Genomic DNA, 26942 nt, shown 5'->3' with positions numbered 1-26942 from the left:
TACAAATTCCTTTCCCTTCCTACTTCCTAGCAGTATAAAGAAAGGAAGTTCTTAATTAAAAAGCTAATTTGTGCATGTCCCTGAACCTTCTTTTTAAAGCCATCTATTAAGTACCACATGGGAGAACCTGTGATAGTGCTAGTCTGAAACTCACTGAGGAAGTGAATAGGAAATGACTTAATTAAAAATACAAAATGGTGTCATACATACACATTGACTGAGAAAAACCTTGGCTCTTTTGGACAAGAAAGAAAATTTGAGTTTTTTGTAAGTGGAAAATTCTCCTACTTTCAGAAAGGGATCAGGGAAAAGAACTGTTTGTCAAGGGATATCAGATCACCAGCTAAGCATAATACCATAAGAGTTTAGAGAAAGAAGAAAAAAATTAGGTTTATTTTATTCCTGCTGCCAGATTCATAAACATTTGCAAGGGGGAAGAAAACAGAATGATATAAGGAATATTATTGAATTGAATTGTATTGAACACCGGGGTAATCCATGGCAAACAGGGCTGGATATGACTAAAAGTCTTTGCAGCGTGTGAGCGTGACCACAAATTCAGGCAAACACATGTGCCAATTCATTTTTTGTGCCTGAGTTCCCTGATGAGGATGCATGTGAGTGCTGCCCATCCTGCTTTCCTACACAAATGCCTTTCCTACTTGGCTGGCATGAGGGGAAGGTGATCAGTGCCAGAGGCTGGACCTGACACAGCAGAGGCACTGGCTGGGCTGCACTTGCATCCAGCAGTGAAAATCCATGATACAGCTCCGGGCAGCTTCCATTCCTGACCTGTGCCCACATGATCATGCAATCTTTACCACCTCTCAGATACGATTCTGGTAATTGTGGGGTTTTTTGAGAGAAAAATTGTGTAGGCTTCTTGCTAGAATGAAGATGTGTAGTGCATGGTAGATCAGAGTGGAGGAGTGTGATTCAGTCTTTCCTGTCATTCATTTTGCATGTTGGCTCCTTGCAGAACATCACAGATTGGGCTTTCTGTTTCTGAGTTCATAGTTGCCCATTCTGAAATTGATAAAAGTCTGCTCTAATGTTTTAACTGCACTATTCTGATGTGGTCTTCTAACCTGTCATTCTTGACAAACTAGATTGTTGATTTGCTTAACTCTTGCCACCGTCTAATAATCTGGTGGCGTAGGGGTTTTCTTTTTCGTATGGCATGCGAATATTTGGCTTCACATGGCTGGAGGCTGGGTAAAGGTGTCCACCAGATACTGATCTTGTTTTTCTGGTGCGTTGCATTTGGTCGCTTGCTACTTTTATTAAGGTGCCAGGAAGAAGCTGAGTGCTCTTTTCCGTGTGTTAACGCCATGTTGCTTTGCAGAAATTCTGTGTTTACATACAATTTACATACAGTTACGCAGGTACCTCTTTGCTGTTCGGCGCGTGAATTTCAAGTCGTGCCACAGACTTCAGCGCCAGTCCCGAACGAGCAGAGCCGCTCAGCGACTCCGGGAGCAGACACGCCTATCCAGCCCCCCGAGGAGCCGGAGCTCCGCCGCGCTGCTCGCCTCGGCGTCCGCGGCTGCCGCCCTCTGCGGCACCGCGCCCCGCACCTCGGCCCGCCGCTCCCCGCGCCGCTCCCCGCGCCGTCACCGCGCCCGGCAGCGGCTGCGGCCGCGGCGGCTCCGCCGGCGCTGCCCCGCCCCGCGGCCGCTCCGCGCCGGCACACGCACGGGCAGACCCGCACACACACACACACACAGACACACACAGCCCGCACACACCGCCGGGCAGGGCAGGGCAGGGCAGGCACGGAGCGCGGCGGCGGCGCGGACCCGCCCGCCCCGGCCCGGCCCAGCATCGGCCGCCGCCCCCCGCATCGGCCGCCGCGGCGCGGAGGGCGCAGGGCGGTGCGGCCGTGCCGCCACCGCAGCAGCAGCAGCAGCAGCAGCAGCAGCAGCAGCAGCAGCAGCAGCAGCAGCAGCAGCAGCAGCAGTTCCGCGGCTGCCGAGCCCGAGCCTGAGCCATGTCTGCCAGAGGTGGGTTCTCCGCCGCGCCGGGGCAGCGCCGGGCTCGCGTCCCCGAGGCGCTGACCTTGCCGCCCGGCCGCGCTGCGCTGCTCCGCACCCCGAGGCTGCGCCGGCGATTTCGGGGCGGGGGGCGGCCAGGGGATGATCCCCCGCCGGCCGCCGCCTGCCCGGTGCCGTTCCGCAGCTGGGCCGTGCGGGGCTGGATGCCGCAGAGCATCCTCCGGGGCCGGGCAGCCGCCGCACCTGCCGGGGCGCGGGGATCCCGTTCGCCTTCCCCGGCGCCGGGGGCGGCTGTAGGGGCGCGGGGAAGTGCGGCGGCTCGGTACGCGTTAAGTGCCGGTGGGAATGTGTGGATGGACGCAGGGAAAGGAGCATGGTGGTGAGGGTGGGCGCGGGGTCAGACCTCGGCGGGTGTTGCTGCTCGGGGAACGGGGGCGGACTGGAGCTGGGTGTCTGATGAGCGCAGTGAGGCATCCGGCTTGTCCTGTCATCGCTAACGCAAGTGCTCCTGGTAGGGTGTGGTGGTAAATCCGGTCGTCCACCTCTGATGGACATTTGCATCTGGCTTGAAATTAACGTTTTGAGTTTTACTGAAGATTTGCATTTTTTAACATTATGGCTTAAACTTTAATAGCTTTTGTCTTTTGTGTGCATTTGTGTGTAAACTCTGGCTGTGGTGTGTTTGCCCATTCTGGGCTGGAGATGAGCTGATCAGCCTCATTGATTGCAGATCTCATCTTGTCTCAAAGTTATACTTCCAATATCAGCAACTGGCACAGGTGTGGCACCAAGACTGATGTTTTAGAGTTTTTATTATACTTAGTACAAATTAAAGGACTGGAGACATAAAGTTAAGCATTTTCTGAATGTTATCATAACAAAGCAGAAATACTTGCAAGCATCTCCTGAAGACAGACAATTATCTTCACAATAATGACAAGTGAAACCACTCCCTGGCTATCTCTGACTTGAAACAAATACTTCATAAAAATTATATATTACAAATTGTCAAACCCTTGAATGTAAGGATGCATCTTATTTGTTCATACTTCGATCTCTCTGCATCTTCATGAATGCTGCTCAGCATGGAGGAGTTCTTTCATCTGCTTGGATTGCTGTTGATATCCAAAAGAGCTTCATGCACATTGAAGGCATCGTGTGACTCCTAAAAGGTTGCCGGCATTTTGTGGCTATGACCATACTCCTAAAGCATCACACCCATTTTAGATATAAATAATAAATGGTGTTAGAGCGGCATAATTCTTCATGGAACAGAAGATTTCTTGTTTTAGGGAGAAATGGACTATATTGGTCTCTGAAGAATCCATTTCTGGAAGAACACTAAGTCTGTGAGCATCAGTGCTGTGCTAAGGCTGCATTAGTACTTGTGGGGAACGCTCAGCAAAGCTTTATAACCTGGAGCAGGTTTGTTATTGAAGGGGTGCCTGGATTTGAAAAAGTGACATAAAAACTTTGCAATTTCAGCTTTGCAGATGACTCAGAAAAACTGAACCATACAAAATGGGAAGCCAGGGAACATTTCTACTGACCATATTTCCCTTTCCTCTCCCCGCTGTCCCTCTTTCCCATTTGTCCTCACCATTCATCTGCACAGCGCATGATGTTTGATGTCTGCTTAATTCTACTGGAGAGCTGCCTGGAGAAGGAAAGTGAATTTTTTCTCAGTCCCTGTCGTGCCATCTAGTTTTTTCAAAGTAATTAATTGGAGAGAGAGACAAAGAATAAGACAGTCCATAGGTCTTTAGGGAAGTAGTGAATATGATTTGTGAAATAGATGAAGATATTAATTTCTATCAATATATCCCTTTAAAGTTAAACAAGTGGATTTATGTGGAAAATATGTGAGTCTGGGTAAATAAACAGATTTATTCAGTGCTGACTAAAAGCTGTTTGTGTGTGAAACATTATAGACCATTGTAATTGTTAATAATTTTAAACCCTACTGCTGTTGAAAGTCAACATAGAAACTTACTTTTTTACATGTTTAAGTGATATGACAGGTCTTCATGAGGTTACTCAGGAGACTGTAGCACAAGTAAGAAGTGAATGTTTATGGGGTTAGGACTTTGTTTAAATGCCAGATAGGGACCCTGTGCTTCATGAAGGCAGATTACCTCATGCATATGCAGTCACATTAAAACCACGTATCATTATGGTCTGCAAGCTCAGCGAATATTGATTGTTAATATTTTATGTGGTGTTAGATGTCCAAAGGTGATCATTATTATTCTGAATGCATCAAGCACTTGGAGCTGTCTGCTTGTTGATTATATACCAAGCATAACTAGCATAGCAAAAGGGTGAAACATTCACCTGTGACATTTTTCTTACTAAACTGCAGAGGATATTCAAGGGATGGTAAAAAACCTCACAGTATTATCAGTATTAAATCTGTGCAGCTCTCCATTCATCTATTTTGCTCCAGGAGGCAGCATGGTGTAGTGAACTGACTGCAACAGATGACAGAAGAAACTCCTGAAATCCAGCAGTACCTCGTGACTTTTGGACCATTCCTTTTAACTCTCCTGCTCTAGTTCCTGGTTGTTACTTAACCAAAACTACCCTTATAGTCACTGAAATTCTGACACATTATAAATAAACACATAAATTATAACCAAAAATAGAAATTAATATAATTTTGCCTTAAATAGAACTCTGGATTAAGAAGTTTTATGCTCCCTACTTGTACAATGGAAATAATGGTAGCTAAGTTTTTCAGAGGGGCTGCTGTGAGGACTAATGTCTTACCTGTGCCTTTGAGATGAATTTTCTGAAACCTTCCTTTTTTCCTTCCACTCTTCACAGACTTTGTTGTTGCAGTCCTTCACACCTCTCTCTCACGTGCTGTTGTTGTGTAAATGGAAGGTCTCTAGCACTCTTCCACCACTTTCCTTGTAGTATGGCTTTAGCAGATGTGTTGACCAAGTGCCAGATGAAGTAGCACAGACAAGTATTCCCAGAAGCTTTGACAAATAATCATTTTGGAAATCTTGTGACTGAACAAAGCTGACACAAACTTTGAAAAATCACTTTTCTCTTCCCTGTCAAGTTGGAGTCCTTCCCAGGGCACTTTCATGTCCTGCTCTACAGCCTGTTGGGATCAGTGGAGGGCTGCCATTGACGTCATCAGGCTTTTTAGTTTTGCAGTTTGCAAAAGGCTTAATATTCTACTTTCAGCTGTTGTTAAGTAGTTGCTGTTGGGACTCATACATGAGTGAATTTGGGTGTTGGAGTAAGCCTTATAGATTGTTGCTTACCTAAGGGCTTGTTTGCAAAGAGCTGTAAATTCCCTGGATGAAAGACATTTTTCTAAAGCCAAGTATAACTGTGACCTACTTGTGCATGTTATCTCACACTGCTTAAAAACTGTCAAAACTACTTGTTATCATGAAGGTCTAAGTTAATGGAAAAATGACTATTTTTAACTATTATAATCTTCAGTTATACTAGAGCAAACAGGCACAAATGGGAGTGTTTGGTGTGATCAAATACAAAGATCTTTGCTAATTTTTTCTCCAAATGTTGAAAGGATTATGTACTTAATCCAGTAGCATCTACTTCAGGAAAACAAAGACCTGTGAAATGGGAGGTTTATCAGGACTGGTGTGGGTTTTTTATGAAAAAGTAACTGAATTTTGACATAAGCTAGTGTTGAAGAAATATTATTGCTGTCCAGTTTTAATAAGCTGGAGTCTGCTAACCTGATGCTGCTAGTGTGGGTATTGTAGAATAGGCAGGTGAAGTTTTTAGCCTGCTCGACAGTCAAAGAAGTAGAGTTGTTTAATCTAGGAATTTATTTTATACCACAATTCTTGTCTTTTCCTACATGATTTTTAAACAAATGTAGATCAAAGACTTCTCATTTCAGACAAATAAATCACCATGACAGTAGTGAGAGAGAGTCCTCACTTTACAGGTGAGACAAGTCCTAGGCTTATTTTTTCTTTTCTCTTAGTCTGAGGGTCAGGTCAGAACAGGGGAATTTCTGCCTTCTGGGCCTCTTCTCAGGCTCCTCATTTGTTCTTACACAAGTTGATAATAGAGTTATGAGAAACTTCAACTCATTATGTTGTGCTCTGGTAGCAGTTCTTTCTTCCTGGACACTGTACTTTTCTTGGTTGATCTACTCACAGTTGGGAACTTCTATGTGAAGAAATAACCAATTTTTCAATGAGAAATTTGCATATTAAATCTTGAGTTCTTACCATCAACAGTCTTTATTCTTCTTTTCCAAATCTTCTCATTCTCCTCAGATGCCTGTAGACATGGCTGCTGTTGCTGGCAGCAATGGTTTTGATTGAAGTCTTTGCTGAGTGATTTAAAAACTTGCTGCTGGGAGCTTCTGGTCAATGTTTTATTATGGTCTGTGATTTTCAGGGTAATACAGCTGTTATCTAAAGGAACTAGCCACTGAAGGAGGTGGCTGCTGTATCCTTTTCTGAAAGCTAGTGCTGTGTTTTTCTATTTGCTGTCAGAGGTATTTTTTTCAGGCGTGTCATGATGTCCCTAATTTGTGATGTGACTATTTCATGGCTGAGTGACTTGGGGCACTGTGAGCTGGCTGGACATTTCCTTCATTTTAGAAGCATTTTAGCATGCTTGTGGTAGTTAAGTATTGTAGTTTCAATGCTTCCAGTCCTAGTGATTTTCCCCATTTTCCGTGCTCCCAGGCTCCATAGCCTGAAGGAACGTGTTTTTGGCAGGCTCTGGGCTCTGCAGCCCTACCTGAGGCAGGCTGTGTCTGCAGTCCTGCCAACCCAGCTGTGCAAGGCAGAATTTGGAACTGGCTCTGAGAGCTTTTCTCTCTCAGCTTTTGCCCTGAATTTCTTCCGTGCTGACTTCAAGCTGTTATTTAATCCTGTCCGCACTTTCTCTTTATTTCTTCTAAATATATGTAATGATTTATGATTTTTTCACTACTCATTTTAGGGCACGAGCCTCAATTTAATGGCTTGAGTAGCTCAGAATCAGCACCTGAATTGTCAAATCACTGAAAGCAGTGTGTGTCTGTACATGAGAACCAGTAGCTGCACCCAAGTCTTTAGGCCTGGTAGGGCTTTTGTTTCAGTGGGGAAGAGGACTCTTTTACAGAGGTATCAGATTTAAACAGCATTATATCTTTTAAGCTCTTTTTAAGGTTTGATGCCTGGTCCCATTCTTTTCCCCCTCGACAAAGCTTAGTCTGTGCTTTGAGATTAATGAAAATTAGTCCTGAATGCATGGAAAAAGTTGCATAGACTAATGGCAATAACAAGAGGAAACTTGGACAATGAGGTAGAGTCTATTTTAGATGCATGGTTTTGAAAGGAATTTCAAAGAAGGAAAATAAGCATCAGCTTATGGAAGGAAAAACAGCAAAATGGCTCTTAGAGGAGAACACCAGGAACTCATACATTTCACAGTCTCTGAAAACAAGAAGGGGATTTCTATTTTTTTCTTTTAATAGGTTTGAATTGAATATTTCAGGTTATTTTTTAATCTAATCTCTTAGTAATTGAAGATGAAAGCCACACATGGTTAGTTCATATGACTGGGGTCATATTTCTCAGTTATGCAGTGCTAAGGCAGAGTCACACTGTGGAAAGCAGACTTTTGCCTGTGAGTTCTGATACCAGCAAGTAGACTTAATTTTTTTTTACCACATACTGTTTAGGCAAAAGTATCTTTATAATTTGGTGTTGTTCTTCATTAAAACCTAAAGGAAACTCCTAAACATGATACAGCAATAGCAGAGAAAAACTGTGAGACGTGCAATTTTTTAAATGCTCAGCCTTTATTATGTCATGCTTTCAGAAATAAATAAAGTTTCAGAAGCTCACACCCAGGTAAGAGTCCCATATGTTGTGAAGAGAAATCCTTAGTTTGTAAACAAGGTTGGGTCAGATAGGCTTCAAAAAGGTACACCGGTGTGATGGGGCTGTTTTACAGCCTTCTTTTTCTATTTGCAATCCAGACTTTAATCCAGAATTAGGGCTTTGGTGAATCATTTTGCTCCATGTGACTGATGAAATGCAGCCACATCCACAGTGCAGTGCCTGCTGTTCACATGCACATATTTGAATTAAAGTGCAGAGCTTTAGTGAGGGCTGAATAAGAGCTACCTCTGACTGCCTGCCCAAGTTTTTGTGTGGGTTCTGCAGCCTGTGGTGGCTTCTGTGCTGCTGCAAAGTTTGTTATGGCCAGCTTACATATCCTTGGGGTTATTTCTTCATGGATAGAAAAGATCATGCACTTCATGTTGGAAACTATTGCTCTGCTCCTCTGAATGCCACATTTTGAAGTTGAAGGAGGATCTGGTCTCATAATTGTAAAAAAGATTGGTGTGTAAAAAAGTGTGATGAGCCAGAGTGTTTTGTGGCACCAGTAACTGTTCTCTGCCTCCAGAGAGGAGGCTGCTGGCATTTTCCTGCTGTGCTGGTAGGATTGCAGGGAGAAGTGCATGGAGAGATGCCTGCTCTGTGCAGCTGTGACTGAGGGCTGCACTCTGAGCAGCGTGTGAAACAGGGAACATTGAGAAGATGATGTTCTCCAAGGGGAGCAAAAGGTGCTTTTATCCCCTGTGGTGTACTTGCAGTTTCATCTGAGAGGCTGATACAAGAAAACCAGTCCAAGCCAGCCAGCAAATTGTGGGGTTCAGACTCTCTGAAGCCTTTAGACCTGTGCTCAGCTCTCTTTGGAGCATGCTGACGACTGCAGTACGTGGTACTGTTCAGTGATGAAGCCAACAGTGTTTTTTTCTATTTCTTACAGACTTTTTTCCTGATAACCTATTGCCATGGCACTAAGAAATGTTTCTTTTGGAGGTCAGTCAGAGGGGTGGTCATAGCACAGAAGGCTCTACAGGGAGGGCATGAAGATGTTCTGGTTTACTGCTTCCTTACTAATAAATATATTTTATTCTGTTTCTGGAATGGCAAAACAGGTCATATGTGTTGTTGCAGAGATGGACACATTTTAATAAAAAGTGTGAAGCTGAAGCAGTTTTGGTAACATTTTTTTATTAGTTGTCATTCCCTTTTCTGTAACTGATATCTCAACTTAATAAATGGGCTCTCATTTAATCTATTCCTCCAGTGTAAGTCTTATACAAGTAAGGACTGTGAGATTTCACTCAATGAAAGGATTCTGCTTTAATTACTGTTATTATAAATCTGATTTTGTTTCTATTACATCAGGCTTGTATGAGGCATCTTTGATCAACAGAGAAGTCAGCAAAACTGCTGTTCAAATTACAGTTTCCTTTTAACTTGTGATGAAAGCTTTCAGTTTATTTTTGGCATTAGCAAGTCTGGGAGACAACCAGGTTATATAAGAGCTGAAACCTAGTTAATGATAAAGAAACATAGCTAAAAGCCTGTAATAACAACAAGTCTGAAAAAGATGTTCCAGCTCTCACTCTTGGCCCTTGCTTACAGAACCTGTAAAACAGTTTATGGCAAAGTAATGGCTTTCTCTGGTGTCCTGGGATGCTGCTTCTTTTAATCAACACCTGTGGGAGAGCTGACTACCAGAAGGACTGTGAAAGGTGAATGAATCTCATAGAATTAGGGTGTAAAAGAAGAGATTAATTTAAGACTGGCTGTGTCACTGAACAGAACAGTAAACATCTTGTTCAATGGAACAGGAACACAGTTGAGCCTGTGGTCAACAGATAGTGTGTAAATTAATGGTTTTCTCAGAATGAAAACTCTTTATTTTTCTTGACTGAAAGCACACTCGATTGAAAGTCATATCTAAGCACCTTTACAATCAAGTTTACTTGCAAAACAAATTGTGCTGAGTATTATCCATGTAGCAATATTTTATGCCTGCTAATTAAAGCCAATGCAATGTGAGTATCCTGATTTTCTCTGCCTGGGATGTTCCTTATCCCAGCTGGAAGGGGGTGGACAGGCTGTGCCAAGGTGTGTGTGAATGCCTCTGTCCCATAGGAGGAGATCTCCAGATGTCTTGAGTGGTTTATAATGAGCAGAAATGTAAAACCTGTTACCTCTCACTGGAAGTATGCCCTGCCTTACTTTCCTAATCTTGGTTTCACCTCTTCTGATGAATGTCTTCTGTATATTAATGTAGATGCATAAGATACCATTTGAATGTTTCTATGGCCTTCTGCTGCTGCTGCTGTATAAATTTCTCTTTTATTGTCCTCATAAGCCAATAAAATAAATAAATGATTATCCAATCCATTAAAAACTTGTGGCATATGTAAATAAGAGCAAAACTTGTTGCAAGAAGACTGTATTGTTATATAAAAATGTGGTTATCCAAAACTGTTTATTCTACTTTATGAGCCGGAGATTATCCCAAAATTATTCAGTCCAGACTTTGATCTAAGGAAGAATAATAAAACTTTGATCATTGTTGAATTGGCAGCTGCTATAAAAAGCCTATGTTATATTTCTCTCTTAGTAACACTAGCTAAATCCAAAATCACTGATAAAAGATTTTGATGATTGCAGCTTAAGGATGCTTTTGGACTTGACCTGAAGTAATCTCTGTCCAAAAATGTCTATAAATACTTTCTTCTATTTTCTGTTTCCAGATGTTTTGATATTGTGATGAATGAGAAAACTGTTTTGTGTACTTAGATGTGCAGTGCACATTTGGAGTCTCATGTTTCAAAGAAAAAGGTTCTGGTTAACCAATTATGTTCGTGTATTATTTGATTAATTTGCAACAAATTCCAATACCAATGTCTTTATTTTTATCTTTGTGAAAATGCCATTGAAATGTTTTAACTTGCCAGTGTCTGTGACTGTATTATAGTGGCCACAGTGATACTATATTTGTTTTTGTGCTTGCAACATAGTAAATATTTTCCTACATGTTTATGCAGGAAACAGCACTTGTGATGCCCTTGCCTTAGAGCTGCAGCTGGAAAGGGCGAAATTTTCTAGCTTTGTTATTATAAAACTTGTAGGAGAATGTAAAAAAAAACAACAAAAAAAGACATCTAGCATTTTTTATTGTATGTTGAGATCTATTTTTTATTGTATGTTGGGATTTTTGAATTTTTGAATATTTGGTATTAGATGTGACAGCAAAGCCTGCAGACTTTCTTTGGAACTTTTTAATTTCTACTACCCCCATAGATTCAATAAGGACAATGGCTGAAAACTTAAAACTCAAATGGCAGTTGGTTTTAGTTTTTTTAACATATTTTTTATTTCCAGATAGAGCATGACCTCAGTCCCTAGGAAGTGCAGGGGTTTTTCAAATCTGTGTGGCAGGGGTGTAGAGGTTCCTGTAGCATTTCCCTAAGTGTTTCAGGAGTCAAGGGGCGTGCAAGGGCTGTGTCTTGCTCTTCCTTCTGCCAGGCTGGCCTGGCACTGTGCATTTGGCTTGTTCTGTACAGCTCGTGGTGGTACAAAAGTTCAGCAGGGCAAGATCCAACCTTCCCCTTCCTCTGAGCTTTCCTGCTGGCTGGCTCCCTGCTTGACGCAGGTACTCTGCAGGTCTGAGCTTTCTTTAGGAACACTGGTCTTGTGGTTTGGCCAGTAAATCTTACTGAGTTAAAAACGTTCAAAATTTAGGTTTGGGAGACTTTGTGTGACTTCTTACAATAGCAATCTTCCCCTTTTTCTCTTGTCCTCTGCTGACAGCATCTGTGGATACTGGGAGTCCTCATTTTTCCTTTCTGCAAGGCACAGGCCAAGCAGACCAGTACTGTGAGATGCATTTTATTCTCTGTCCATTGTTGCCACTCCATATTTATAAAAGCAAAAAGACTGCGTGCCTGAAGGGGGATTAAGAATCCTACCATCTTGCTATTTATGATGCTCAGGAGGTATTTTTAGTACAGGTTGTTGGTGCTGCAGCCCAGGGGAATGGCTGGGAGAGGAGAGGGTGGGTCAGGAGCAGCCAGGCAGATCTAAGGGGTGCAGGGGCAGTGCAGGGAAGGGGTGACCCAGCAGAGATCCCCTTGGTGGCTGTGTGCATGTGCAGGGACAGTGCACACACAGCCCCAGTGGGAGTCTGTGTGAGCACAGCTAAAGAAACTGCAACCACCTGTGCAGCCATTTGAAGGAAGGGAGGAGATTAGTTCATGCTCTGTTGCACACAGTTTCTCTTCCTGAAAGATTAGTGGAGTTACATGAAATGTTTTTTCTGTGATATTCGGCTTCCATAGCTGAAGCTTTCCTCCAAATTTACAGATCCAGCAAGATCAGTATGTTGCTACTGGATTATGGCTCAGTTTTCCAAGGAAACAGGTCAAGATTGAGCCTTCTACCCTTACTAAATTTGCTTCCTACCCTTTCCTCTGGAGGAAAAAGCCATCTAACATTTTTTTATCGTACGTTGGGATTTTTGAATTTTTTAATATTTGGAATTAGAGGTGACAGCAAAGCCTGCAGATTTTCTTTGGAACTTTTGAATTTCTACCACAATATATTCAATAAAGAAAATGGCTGAAAACTTAAACTCAAATGGCAGTTGATTTTAGGCCTCCTCTGGAGGCTAAGAAGCCATGAGAGCAGTGGATGAAGGAGATCTCATGAGCTGTGGAGAGTGGAAGAGCTCACCTGAGAATGGTGAGCAAAATAAATATATTTAAGGCAAGAGAGTGTGTGTGGAAATCCTTCTTCAAGCTGGTACACAAGCAGAACTGACACAGACAGAATGGCCCTGAATCTAAAAATGATTAAAAGAAATGGAAATAGAGAACATTTAAAGAGTTACAGAAAGGAGTTGTAAGTGCTCTGGTGTCAAAAAGACACCAAACACAATTTATTTCTTTATTTTTTGGGCCCCCCATGTGGCCTAGTGGTCTGTCAAGGGGAGTGTGTGCTGGAGCAACTGTCCTTGGAATTGCTGCAAATATTTTAGTGATTTTCTGAAGGGAGTGGAGGGAAGTATTGGAATGTTATAGCCTGAGGTAAAACTCTCTGCTGCCTAAAACCTCTGAACGCTTCGCAGACTGATCTAGGAGCTGGTGCTCTGCCAGATCCTATTTTTAAGTAATTAGGTTTATGAAGTTATGCTTCTCTAGCAGTATCACACAAGCATAGGGTCTGGAAAGGGAGTGGGGAACACGTGTGCAAGCATATGACTTTTGGGGGGAAAAACATAAAACTAAGTTAGGTGCCATGTTTCCATGTTTCCTAACAAAGGGCTAATCTTAAGTGAGACTCAGCAGCTCCAGATCTGGTGTGTTTCTGTCCTCCTGAATTATAGAGTCTCATTAAAAGTAGGATCTTCTTGAATTTTAATACATACTTAATTTTTTTCCTACTAATGCTTTCATTGCACTGCAAGTTGCTGTTTCAGACAGAAGTATGGGGAGTTTTCCTAGGGCAATGAGGAAACCCCATGAGCTGAGGCATGTAAAGAAATTAGAAAATATGCCAACAGATGCTAACTCAGCAGATGTTAACAGATGTTAGCCCAGTGTTAACTCACTGGGAATGGGTTAATTACTCTGTACTTTGGATTTCTGACTTGTCTAAAGGCATCCACACCTGCAGGCAAAACTGATCAAAAGTGTTGCCATGAGTGTAACAGTAGTTTTTCTGTTTACAAAATATACTTCATGTAAATGAAACTGGGGAGGCAGAAAAAATAGCAGGAAGAGAAAATAAAGTCCGCAGGAATCACTGCTGCTGCCTAAACACAAGTAATGTTATTAACAGTTCCAAATTTAACAGTTGTAGACAGAATCTGTCTTCCTTCATGCTGGCTGAAAAGCTCAGTTTACTTTGTGTGTTCTCATTTTCTGATTTCCAGCAACAAATGTTGTTTGTCTGAGATTTTTCCAAATTCTAGGATAAAAAACAACGTTTTGGCACCACGATGGGAGAGCATTGCTGCATTTACAGTTCATGTTACTATGCCTACTCAGAATTTCTTTAAAGTGTGGAGTCCTTAGTAAAACATAAATTGATGTTTCTTTCCCTGGTTGAATTCCAGAAACAGTACTCATCATAGACTTGAATAATTTTTGGACTCTATTAAGTTTGATTTTCTGCCCCACCCTCCTTAATTTCTGTAATGCAAAATAATCCAGTAGGAAATCTTTAATTCATCTTTTTGTTCTGTCCAGCATTAATTGTCACTGGTATTTATGGGTTTTGTAACATTCTACTCTTAAGAGTTGTTCTTGGCACAACCACAAATGTTTGGTATCAAATTCATTTTCCACTAGGAACTGGAAGTTAAAAGCTTTTCTAAAATGGTTATTTTCCCATTCTGAAAATGTCCAGCAGTACTGTGCTTACATTTGAACATATTCTGCAGTATCAGAGGGTGGGGAAGGCACAGCAATTTGATCTTTCCTAAGTGTTACAAAAAATAATCAGCATGTCTTTTTCTGATCTGTTTCTTGCCAGAATGACTGTTTAGAAACTGCAATGCTTATTTTAAAGGCAAAGAATATATTGGAAAAAATTAATTTTTTGGTGGTGGAGCTCTTGGAAGACAAGCTATATTCTCTTTGGTTGTGTAAATCTGGGATAATTGTGGAGGCCAACAGAACAATTCCAGATTTGTGCCAGTCAGAGAGAGGAGCTGGCCAGATCTTTGGTGTGGTATGAAGCAGAGGAAGATGTGGAGCATAGGACTGGTTGTAGGGACAGTTGCCTGCAGGCAGGATGGGTCACACAGCCTTTTTAAGGCCATTTCATCATTAACAGTTTGTGATTGCTGTGGTTTAACCCCAGCTCATCCCCACTCAGCCACTCCCTCGCTGCCTTCCGAGTGGGATGGGAAGAGAGTCGGAAGAGCGAGAGTGAGAAAAGGTGTGGGCTGAGATAAAGACAGTTTAATAGGGAAAGCAAAAGCCACGCACACAAGCAAAGAAATCAAGGAATTATTCAGTGTTTCTCCTGGGCAGGCAGGTGTTCAGCCATCCCCAGGGAAGCAGGGGAAGGCATCGCAGCACCACGCCAAGCATCTGCCCCCACCTTGTTCTTCCCTTGGCTTTCTGTGCTGAACAAGATGGGCTCAGCTGTCCTGGCTGTGTCCCCTCTCAGCTCCTTGTGCACCCCTGGCTGCTCCCTGGTGGGGTGAGCAGCAGAAAAGGCCTTGACTCTGTATGGGCACTGCTCAGCAATAATGAAAACATCTCTCCGTTATCAACACTGCCTCCAGACCAAATCCAAAGGATGTTCTCCTACTGGATACCATGAGGAAATGAAATCTACCCCAGCCAAACCCAGCACCCTGTTACTACACAGGGTTCTGTGCTAGGGGACATGCAGTTTTCTTCAGGTGTGTTCAGTCTGAACCTCTGCTTTGGAGGCTTCAAAAACAAGGGGAGTTTGCACATTCATTATGTATACGTGAGCCTAACAGAAAGGCTCAGGAATATATAGTTATTACAAAATTCAGCTGATATTGAAGGTAGTTATACTTTGGCATGTTTAAAGTAATGTTAATTGTATACAGTGATTCATAAGCTACATGAAGCTGAATAAGCATTCCCCTGTTTGAAAGAACGACAGTGGGCATTGTGATCTTTGGGGAATCATTTATCCTGGCAGTTACAGGAGTCTAGGTAAAATCTGTATTTCATATGGAATCTGCTTTATCTGATCTAGGACATGATGTCCTAGAATGAAGGTGTGAAAATTACTTTAAGCTGTTTCTGGAGTGTTATGACTGATGTCAGATGTAGGTTAGTGCTGAGAAGAGATGTTGTATAAAACTTGGAAATTGATCCTACTCTTAATGAGTTCCATTTCTGTATATTAATCAAAATATTGCTGTCCCTTCCTCCCTCTCTCTTTTCTCTCTCTCTTGCCATCCTGGCATATTGGAAAACTGCTAAAACTCCCCAAATTTTATAGAGATGCTTTTATCCAGTTGACTAAACCACAGGCAACCCCTTTTTTGTGTAGTGCATATTTTGTTTTGCAGCCATGCCTTATCTTCTTTGAAGAACATGGAGTATCTGAATATAGTTGTTATTTAAGTTTATTGCTTCTTTGGAATTTCTCGTGTGCCAGTAGGGGCATGGAGGTCTTACCCCTAATCTAGAGCATGGTGGCTTTATGTCTTAGAGGACATAAACACTGTCAGCAGGATGAAGAGAGCTGAGATGCTGTTCCATAGCCAGGAGCAGGGATTTATTGCAGGTTTTCATGACCTTTGCATCTTTTCATTACCTTTTACAAGGTAAATACCTTGAGCTACAAAAGAGAGGACAGCACATTGCATTAGGTTTTCAAATGCTGAATTCATGATCCCTCTTTGATTTCTTCTGTATGTATATGTATATATTTTTTTTTTTCCAGGAGAGATTTGGCAATCGCTGTTTTTCAATTTCTTTGACGTTTGGCCATCTGGAGCTGAGCAGAGCTTTAGTCACACACGTTAGCTGTGTGAAGTGGAGCAGTGTAGCATCCAGGGGACAGATCCAGCTCTAAAGTCAGTACAGTGGAATTAGCAAAGTTACATTAGGGTTGCACTGGGTCAGTCAGGTGGCTGTTTGCTATGCAGGTTACTGAGAAATGCCTTGGTGTTTTTTTCAGCCCTGAGGGAGCTTGGTGTGAAGATGCCTGGATGCCTGGGTTAAATTGCTGCACACCAGTCATATAATTTCCAGTTTTGTTTCTATCCTGGTTAAACCAAATAATAAGTATTTCTTTCTTGGTAATGCTCTGTAGGGCACTTGGGACCTGCAAATGGCTCAGAGCTAGTGCTGACAGAACCTGTACTTTTAGGCTGCATTTAAAGTACGTGTTATTCCCTAGATACCTCCCCAGGCACTGTGTTCCTGTAGCTCTCTGCCCCAGCTTTTCCAGAAGGGATGGCTCCACAATCAGAAGTGAGTGAATACAGTGATTTTAGGTGGTTGATTGATTCACTGTTGGCTTGTGAGTTGACTTTGTGTCCTGAGTACAGGGAGTGGCATTAGATACATTGACAGGTCTCCTTGTGTACCAGTGCCTTTTTTTTCCTTGAAAATGAGGCTGTCGACACACTTCAGGACAAAGATGTGTATTCCACAACATTATTGTTGGTGAGATTTCCTCCTTCCATGACTGTGATGTCCAGCTTTTCTCTGGGTCACATGAACAGCCCACAAGTGCTTTTTGTACCTCCTGGAGCAAGGCAGCGATAGGCTTGTGTCAGCAATCTGCTGCCTCCAGAGAATCTTGTATTCTTCATTGCGAGTTGGGCTGAGCCATTTGAGCTCGATGCTGTGTTTCAGTTGGATCTCCATGTATGCACAGCATTACTTTCACAGTGCTTTACCTCTACTAAGTTGCTCCCATGAGTGTTTTGATAGAGAATGTCGGGGTTCCTTGAAGACAGAGTCTGATTAGGAGACTGGGAATGGTGCCATTACAGGAGTGTGAACTGCATTTCTGTTGCTGAAGCCCAGGAATGCAGGAGTCAAAGCCTTCTGTTGCTGCTGTCTACACATCAGGGGTGTGAGTGTAACTTGCCATATGTCCCATGACATGACATCTTTAATTGGGGTATTTTGGGGAACAGTCACAGTGGCTCGATAGCCAGCAAAGAGCCTGTGTGTTCTGGTGACTAGGCTGAGCTGAAATCCCAATCTCCATGACTGAGCTGCTGTTATTTCCCAGGCTCCATAGAGTTTGGATATGGCTGCTTCTGCCATGGTTATGCCTTTGATACGGTTTTAGACAAGCCCCTGAGATTAATTTCAGAATTCCTCTATCCTTCTTGGTTGAATTCTTGCAAATTGCTGCCCAGTGTGCTGTCCAACCTGTCACTGAACATTTTCTCCATGTGTGGCATAGCTGTACAGAATGAAAACCAGCAGGATTATAAATGTATATAGTGTCAGGTGTTACCTCAGTTTTGTTAACATGTAGTTTAGCTAACACCTGGTGACTTTCTTGCCTCTTGTCCTTTTGGTTTCCCTGCTGAAGACAGCTGCTCACAAACAGCTGGGTTGGTCCATTTGATAGAGCTTTGATGATTAATGATTTTAGTGCACAATACAGTAAAGGAACATTGTTAAATCAGTGTTCCCTCATTTGGTGACCAGATTCTTTAATTATTAAAATAATTGCCCATTGTGGTTTTCTGCCTTTCCTGATGTCCAAAAGAGCCATTCTTGACTTGACACAGGTGCTTCTATTACTGTGCCGATGATCTGAGGGCTGAGTTTAAACACTGCCATATGGTGGGGTCAGGAGCTGCAAAACAGCTTCACTTTTCAGCTGCTCTGAGAAATGTTCAGGGACATTGCAGAAGCTGCTCTTCAAAGTCACCTCCCTGGTATTTCCAAGATTTTCAGATTTGCTGTGGGAGAAGTGTTAAGAAATGCAAATAATGGGAGGTGAAGAATTCCAGAGGTAGTTCACATACAAAATCAGTAAGAAAACATGGTGACACCTGCCCTACTGTTAGTGAAATCCATTGTCAAGTATCTGGTCAGCAGGCATTTCCTTAGGCTTACATGTACCATCACAAATGGTATTGTCAGACTGGGTAATGGCAAATGCCTTGAAATCAGTAAGTAGGGGAATGAAAATAATTTGAGACAGCAGTCATGGAACACATTTTGAGCATGGCCTCTCCCCATCACAGCCATCTGTTGGCACCTGTAAGTTGCCTTTTCCTTTGAGTGTGAAGAGTCAAGCCTGTCCAGTGAACAGAACTGCCTGCAGAGGATGTGGCACAAATGAGGTGGCTCAAGGCCTTGTCTGGCAACATTTACTCTCATGGTTTAAATTCATACTGGGTTGATGTGTGAATTCTTGAATCACTAGATTTTTGGGATAAATGAGCCTGAATTTGTGTTTTACTAAGCAAGTATATAATTTAAAATAAATAATTATTTTCAGCGAGTCACTGAGAGCGTGTTTAATGGCATTCAGAGTGCCACAGTTGGGAAGTTTTGTCTGTGTTGCCACTGATGCCAGTCAGGGCTGACCCCAGCTCTGTGATGCTCCACTGCTCAGAACAGGCCAGCTCAGCCTTTCCTCTGTGCTGCAGCTTCTCTCCTGCTCTGGGGCTCAACATTCCAGGTCCCAGTGGTTGGCATGGTCTAAGAGGGCAGGGAGAGGTTGTGTAAGGAGAGGCTGGTGCATCCAAGGGGGGTAGAAAGTAGAGCTGATAGCATAACCTAGAGATGCTGTGTTGTTCTTCTCTGTCCTTCAGTGCAGCACACTAAGTGTGTCTCCCATTACCTAACCCAGAGTAGAGTTGTCTTATTTGTGTGAGAAGAATGTTAATGATCTTTTGAACAGGCTTAAGTAAGATTGACGTGTCACACAGATGTGGGCTGATCCTTTGCATGGGACTGTAGTCAGTTTTTTATCCAAACACTAGGTAGCCTTTTTGCTCAAATGTAGATACAGGTATAAAACCCTACACTTCTGAATTAGAAATACAAATTATTTTAAGTCCACTTAGTAGCCTAGGGAATGTTGCAGTATCTCAAACACACTTTCCTGGAAAGATACAACAGATATTTAACCACAGCATTTCACAATGTAAGTCTATTTATATTGAAGTGTCATGTGGTTATAGGGAAAAAGAGATTTTATTTTTTCTTTGAACGGTGTAAGTCAAAAGACAAAATTGAGTTTTCCACATTTACTGTTTTAAATGGACACATAATTAGGAAAATCTCTGTGAAAGTATTTTTACTTTTATCCACCCAGTCACAAATTGATAAAACAGATGATCAACTTGGAGGAAAAGAACCTACTAAGGATAACTTACAACCAGAGATTTGCATGGAGGCTACATTAGGGAGCAAAATAGAGCAGGTTTAAAGCCGTGTTTGGATGACCTTCAAATTCCATCTGCAGCTTCAAATTTCAAATGTCAGCTGCAAGTAGATCATTGCACCAGAAACACTTAGGCAATAAAAGATCAAGGATGTCCTCTCTTTGCATTTGTTTCAGAGGAGAGAGAACTCTGTTGCCCCATTAGGAGCTGCTATCTGTGGGCAGACTGATGTCTCTGGGAGGAACTGGGAAATCTTGCACACGGGGTCAGTGCATCAAGGGTGGGAATGGGAATATCTCCACTAGATAAAAATATTAAAATCCATTATATTAATATAACTGCTTCAGTCTGGTACTTGTGTTTTATGCCATGAGGTGTGACTATCCACAGCTCAGAGCCATGAAGTTTTAGAGAGGGCAGAAGAAAGCCAAAACTGCACTGGGGTAAAGCTCAGAGAGCTTTATGGCTTCTTGCCTCTTGAACTGCAGAACTCACCAGGATAAAATCCAAAGGGCAGGCTGAAGGGAGAAATCTGCCCCAATTGCTGTTTCAGTTGTGCACTTTCCCCTTGTGCTTTCACTGCTTACATGAAAGAAATGGGCATAAAGGGGAAGTATAATCAAGGCACTGTTACTTCAGAAGAAAAACCTTAGGTCAGAGGTTTCTGCTGGCCAGAATGACCCTGGAGTCTAGTGAAAACAAACTGAGCCTTAGCTGCCTCCGAGAGGCATTTGGCAGAACTGAAGGGTGGCTCAGAGAAGAAGAAGCTGCTCTGAAGTGCCATAAAAACTTCAGAAGCTTTTAATTGTTACCACTGGTGTCATTCAAGCCTGATTCCCACTGGAACTTCCTCTGTGTTAATTATGGTCCTGAGGATAATAACTTGGCAAATGCAGCTGCAGTGTTGCTGTTGCATCAGTTTATTAATCATCCAGGCTGGATTGGAAATACGTGTTCCTTTACTCTCATTATAAACATCTGTAGAGAAATTGAAAGGTTTTGAGGACTGAAAAGTCCTTTCCAGCTGTTTCACAGTGTGAGGGCTGCTGGATCCTCAGACTCATGTGCAGCTCTTATGTGTCCATGTTTTCAAAGGCATTGTGGTGCTTGTTCCCAAAAAAGAAACGTGAAACACATCAAACTGCAAAAGCAGGTCATCTTTGTCTCATTGGTACAGTTACAGGAAAAGGCCTTATGAATTAAATTAATACAGCTTTAATAACCTTATTAAATAACTTGCACAGGTGAAGCAGACAGATTTTGTTAGGAAGAAATTTAAGATACCCAGAGCGGCTTTCTTAGTCATATGTAGGAGGATTATTTCTGGGCTGGTTTTGGGACTAGTTTGCACACTCTGGTGATGCTGATTTCATTGTAAATCATTAGTCTTTCCTTAGTGGCTCTTGCTGAGCTGCTGCTTGAAGCCATGCAGATACCTGAAATACAGCTCTTAGGATTCCCTAGCAAAGCCTCAGCTATGGGAGCCTGGACTTTGGAGTGACCTCTGTCAGTTCACCCCTGCAGTGATCTGAGTGTCAGAGCTCTCCCCCAGCCAAAACCAGCACCCTGCCTCTTTATCTGCTCCTGTTAATCACAGGGAATATTTATGGACTTTGCTGTCTGAAGCTGCAGCAGCCGAACGTTCTTTCAGCTACACTTTGAAAGCCAGTGAGGTGACATGTATTTATTTACATTATTGAACTGGGTCACTCTTTTTCTTTGTGTAATTTTCTTCTGAACATGCTTGGGAGCAGAAAAGACACTTTTCTAACACCATTATTTGGTTGTTTAGGCAGATAAAAGCCTCAAGCTGTTATGTGTAATGTGCCTCACAGATCCACATGGTGACGTTTTAAGGCAAAAATAACTTCTAGAAATGTCAATAGAGGTGAGACATTATTATTGTTGAGCTTGTAAATTAAACTAACTGCACTAAACACATGATCTTTGTATGTGGTGACAGGAAACAGTGATAAATATGGTGACATATTTGTAGGGATAAGGATACCTTACAATCTTGTAATTATGTTCTTTTTAATTAATTAATTAATTAATTTCCATGTAATTCTTCTGGATAGGGGAGAGCTGTGTTTTATTAGTGGGGCATTGCAGAATTTGGTTTGTGTCCAATGATTTTTCATAACAGGCTTGTGGCTAAAATAGCTGTCTGCATTGTCTGGGAGCACACCTGAGTCTGGAATGACCTTTCTGGTCTGATCTGGGAAAAGCTCTTGCAGTGCCCTGTGCTTGGAATATTCCCCAAGATGTACTTAATCATGCTACAGATGGCCATTTGAAGTAAAAAAATAAAAATAAAAAGTGATCTGGCCTCCTGCCTTGTAGGGTGTTGTGATATCTGCTAGAAGGGCTGTGGTGTCTGTTGTTGCAAACCCAGTAATATTTGTAGGTCTTACTAAGTCCAGACTTCCAAAAAGATGGTGCTACATTTCCTGAGTCCCTCATAATCCAGAGCTTTAAATATGTCTTTTCTTCTAAATAGTAATTTCACTTTATTATTATGAACATGATCAAGGTCAAGAGATTATTTAAAAAAAAAATAAATTCCAAGCCATTGTCCCTTCCTTGGCACTAATCTGATCCATGAAGGCAGTGATTTTCTCAGTACTCAGTACTGCCCTTTTTGGCTTGTTTGGTTGCATCCACTCTAGGCCCCATGCAGGGAAAATGTGCTTTATGCCTGAAGGAGCCCTGACTCACAAGGTCGTGGGGACTTTGTGGACGATACGTGAGAGAGAACTTGCCCAGCAGGTGAAGACACTGAAGGCTCACACAGTGTGAAAATGCTGCCCAGATGCTTCCTTTGCAGCCAGCCCACCTCAGGAGCCTGTGTGGCTGTGCTCCGTGGCAGTGCTTTGTCTGAGCAGAGCATGGGACCACTGGCCATGGCCAAAAATGTGCCAACCTTGCCTTGATCCTTACAATTGGTTTTGTTTTGTTTTGTTTTGGTTTTTTCCCCTGCTTGCTGTAGAGTGATAGTGAGAATGAAACATAAAATGTTTTTCCCTTTGCTCCTTGTTTTAATCTTTTACTATAGACTGCTATATGGTATGTTCTTATTCCCTGCATTAAAGTCTGAAAACGTCACTTGCTGAAGGGAGAAATAGTTTTAGTCATGAAACTGATAATTGCAGGCTTTGTTAAAGAGCTGGATTTTGATTACCAGAAATATACTTAACATGAAAAGTTTGCCATGTGAATTTAAGAACTCATTACAGAAAATTGGGGAAGAATAATAACTTTTTGGTAATGTGGTAGGATTTCATTTTGAGGAAGAAAAAAAAGGTGATAAAAAGTTTCATTTATCCTAAAATATATATTACAAGGCTGATAAATTGTCTGTGCATAGCTTTTAATGTTAATTGGAGAGAAAGCTTTAATGATTTAGTGTGGTGGAGATACTTATCTTTTGTGCAAGTACTGATAGATAAGGTGAATCTTGCTCTAAAAAAAGCCTTTATATTATTAGATTTGCACTGGGAAGCCCAGGAAGGCTGGGGTGAATGATGGCCATTGTACCAAGCACCATTTACACACTGAAAAATCGGTGCCTGCAGCCTTGCTAACCTAAATAGACAGCAGAAACAGAGAAACAGTTTGTAGCCTTTATTTCTTTACTTACTTATTAATAAAGCAAGCTATATAAAGCCTTTTTGCTAATTTGGGCCCCAAGAGGTTGTTGTAAAGGATGTGCACTGGCAGGCAAATTGCCAGGAGTTCATCAGAGAAGCACAAACACAGTCCATCAAATGGATTAACCATGACATATATTATAGGTACATGTAAGATGTTGGAAAGTGAGTGACAGACTCTGAATCAAGTTAATAAAATTCACTTTGCATGGCAGAGTAGTTGGCTCTTTGTTGCAGCTAAATGGAGCTGTGCATATTTCAGGGAGTGCTTTAAATCAGAGGTATGCGCAGCTTTTAAAATAAATTTCTTTGGTTTATTCAGATCACAAGGTTGAAATAAAACTGCACTTTGCCTGATTGTAGATCTGATGTTCCTGCTGATCTTTAGTGAAACAGCCAGAATCACTTAGACCATCAGTATCTATCGACCTATTGATCTGTCTGTATTTTCCTCAAAAACTCAAAGTAGAACTGATGTATGGAGGCCATTTGCCATCTTCAGATGGTGGCCACAATTTTAGGTAAATTCTGAGTGTGAGTACTGAGTCTGTCAGATCTTAAATACGACTTGGCCGCCAGCAGAACGGGTCTAGGCTGGTACCTCTGAACAGAGAGTGCCACAAACCAGCTCCTCTGGTCCTCGGGCACAGCTGCTGATGGGCCTGGGGCAGAAGTCACGCTGGCATTCACAGAACCATGGAATGTGAGGCTGGGAATTACCTCTAGGATCATCAACGCAGCACTGCCAAGCCCATCACTAAACTGTGTCCTCAAGTGCCACGGATTTTATGTCCCTCCGGCGATGGTGACTCCACCACTGCCCTGGGCAGCCTGTTCAAGTGTTTGACAGTCCTTGCAGTGAGGAGGTTGTGCCTAATATCCAACTAAACCTCCACCGCTGCCTCTTGAGGCCATTCCCTCTCCGTCCCGCGGTCCTGGGAATTGTTCCTGGGCAGAGGAGCCCGGCCCCCCTGGCTGCCCATCCTGCCGGGGAGCTGCGCGGATCCATCGGGTCCCTGCTGAGCCTGGCCGGCTCCGTGCTCAGCGCCTCCAGCTCCGTCCCTGCTCCTCCTCCGCCTCGGGCCCCTTTCACAGCCCCGTTCCGTCTCTCCGGCCTTCTCGCTCCTGGGGTCCCGGTGTCCCGCTCCGAGCTGCCGGGCCGGGATGCTCCCGCCGGGACCGGGCAGGACCGCGCCCTGCCCGGCAAAGGGGACGGGAGGTTCGGCGCTGCCGGCACTGCCCCGGAGCCTCCGCTCCTCTCCAGCCATCCCCGCCCGTGTTCCCTGCACTGTCCCGGAGCCTCCGCTCCTCTCCAGCCATACCCGCCCGTGTTCCCTGCACTGCCCCGGAGCCTCCGCTCGGCTCCAGCCATCCCCGCCCGTGTTCCCTGAACTGCCCCGGAGCCTCCGCTCCTCTCCAGCCATCCCCGCCCGTGTTCCCTGCCCGGCCCCGGAGCCTCCGCTCCTCTCCAGCCATCCCCCCCTGTGTTCCCCGCACTGCCCCGGAGCCTCCGCTCCTCTCCAGCCATCCCCGCCCGTGTTCCCTGCACTGCCCGGAGCCTCCGCTCCTCTCCAGCCATCCCCGCCCGTGTTCCCTGCACTGCCCCGGAGCCTCCGCTCCTCTCCAGCCATCCCCGCCCGTGTTCTCTGAACTGCCCCGGAGCCTCCGCTCCTCTCCAGCCATCCCCGCCCGTGTTCTCTGAACTGCCCCGGAGCCTCCGCTCCTCTCCAGCCATCCCCGCCCGTGTTCCCTGCACTGCCCCGGAGCCTCCGCTCGGCTCCAGCCATCCCCGCCCGTGTTCCCTGCACTGCCCGGAGCCTCCGCTCCTCTCCAGCCATCCCCACCCGTGTTCCCTGCCCGGCCCCGGAGCCTCCGCTCCTCTCCAGCCATCCCCGCCCGTGTTCCCTGCCCGGAGCCTCCGCTCCTCTCCAGCCATCCCCGCTCGTCTTCCCTCCCAAACCCAGCATTGCTGCCACAAGGCTCGCAGGTTTTTGCTGCCCTTCATCTCGCACATCCCTCTTTGTCAGAACCTCTTGTATTTCCCTTCAATTCCCTGTTCACCTGTAATTTTCCCATCATCTCCAGATACACTCATAGTTTCCTTTGTGGCAGCACATGAAATGTTATTAGCAAACTTCATGTACTGAATTTTCCCCACCTAAAATTAATTTTCCAAAAGGATATAGGGCTATAGTCTATTTTTAATATTTTTTTTCAAAAAGATTCTACATTTAGATCTGAAGCCCGGGTTTAGAATTGTTTGGATCTCTGTTTTCTGTTAAGAATAACCACAGTTGTTTTTTCTCGCATATTCTTATGATATGCCTCTTACTGAATAGATTATTAATGTGTTTTTTTCCTAAGTAGTTAGTGACTTTTTATGCTTCATTGTTCTAAAATCATCAGGTTCTACTGGTTTGAGTGCATGCAGTGAATGTAATATGCCTTGGTTTAGTGGGAATTTCCCATTTTGTAGCTGTATCCTGCTCAAATGTTTTCCTGCGTTGCCTGTATGTTCAGCACTGGATATCAGTGACAGTTGAGGTGAAGGGATCATGTGGATACAAGACTGCCCACACTGACCTCTCAGAGTGTTGTACCAAACTTTCTGAGTCCTCTTTGCTGGTTCTCTCTGGTTACTCTGAACAGTCATTTGGGACAAGTGTTTCCCTGGGTAAATGTGGAGCCTGCCCACACTGCAGCTTTTGCATTGAATCTCAGCCTCCTCTGTGCCAATCTGCAAGGCTTCTGGAACTCTGGACATCTCTGAGTAGTAGCTGACCAGTTTTGAACTTGTGTCACTAAATAGTTGCAGTTCTATGGTTGTATTTCCACCCCGTTTAATCACCCTGCTTTCGTGCTGTTCTGGTGTGCAATCAGTACACCCCTTGGTAAGAATGAATGTGTTTTCTGCCTTGTTTGAAGATATTGATTTGATTAGCAGTAGCCATCCCCAAACTCCTGCTAGTTTTGCACTCCTAGCTATAAAATGGGTTTGGATGATAGAAAGGTGAAGTGACTTATGGCCACTGTCAGACATCCTTGTGTCCAGAGGAGCTTGATGTCTGTGATTCAGTTTCTGAAATCTTTTGGAGCTGTATCTACAAGTGGCTTAGCCCTGGAGCAGGTGAGCTTTGGTCTTTTTTGACTCCAGACATGACAGGATTTTAATTGCACTGTGTGAGCTCATTTGAGCACCTCTGTTCTTTCAGCTGATGACTCTGGAATTACAGGCTTCACCTGTAAAAGAAACAAGTCAGTTCTTCTAGCAATAGGCTGATTTTATTTCACAGTGTACTAGATATAAGCAAGAACTTTAGGCTCTACAGATTTCTGCTCAACTTTTCAGAAATTCAGTTTAGTCTTGAAGTGGGGAATCCACATCCTAGCTATTTTTTCAGCATTATGCTTTTCTTTGACTCTCCCAACTAATTTAATCCCTTTTCCTTTCCCTTGGTGAAGAGGGTCAGTGTCCCAGGGCAGGAGTGATTTTCTACAGCATCTGTGTTTCTTCCCAGTTAACACCGAGGTGTCAGGGGTGAGCGTCTGCCTGGCTGGGCTGGTGCCCTCATCCTTCCCCTCTGGTATGAAAGTGCTCATGAATCCAGGGGAGAGAGTA

At 43.5% G+C, this 26942-nt stretch overlaps 1 protein-coding gene across 1 annotated transcript in view; it reads left to right on the top strand.

Moving 5' to 3' along the window:
- Positions 1-1876: 1876 nt before the first annotated feature.
- Positions 1877-26942, top strand: part of ABLIM1 (actin binding LIM protein 1) — a 191868-nt gene continuing 166802 nt past the window's right edge. The window contains exon 1 of the mRNA XM_077784702.1: positions 1877-2003. Coding sequence (XP_077640828.1) covers positions 1991-2003 — 13 coding nt within the window. The 5' untranslated portion in view covers positions 1877-1990. The remainder of the gene's footprint in view (positions 2004-26942) is intronic.

The sequence above is a fragment of the Lonchura striata genome, chromosome 7, assembly GCF_046129695.1.
Source record: "Lonchura striata isolate bLonStr1 chromosome 7, bLonStr1.mat, whole genome shotgun sequence".
NCBI lineage: Eukaryota > Metazoa > Chordata > Aves > Passeriformes > Estrildidae > Lonchura > Lonchura striata.
Note: the sequence above shows the minus strand (reverse complement) of the source record. Positions and strands in the feature narration are given on the sequence as shown.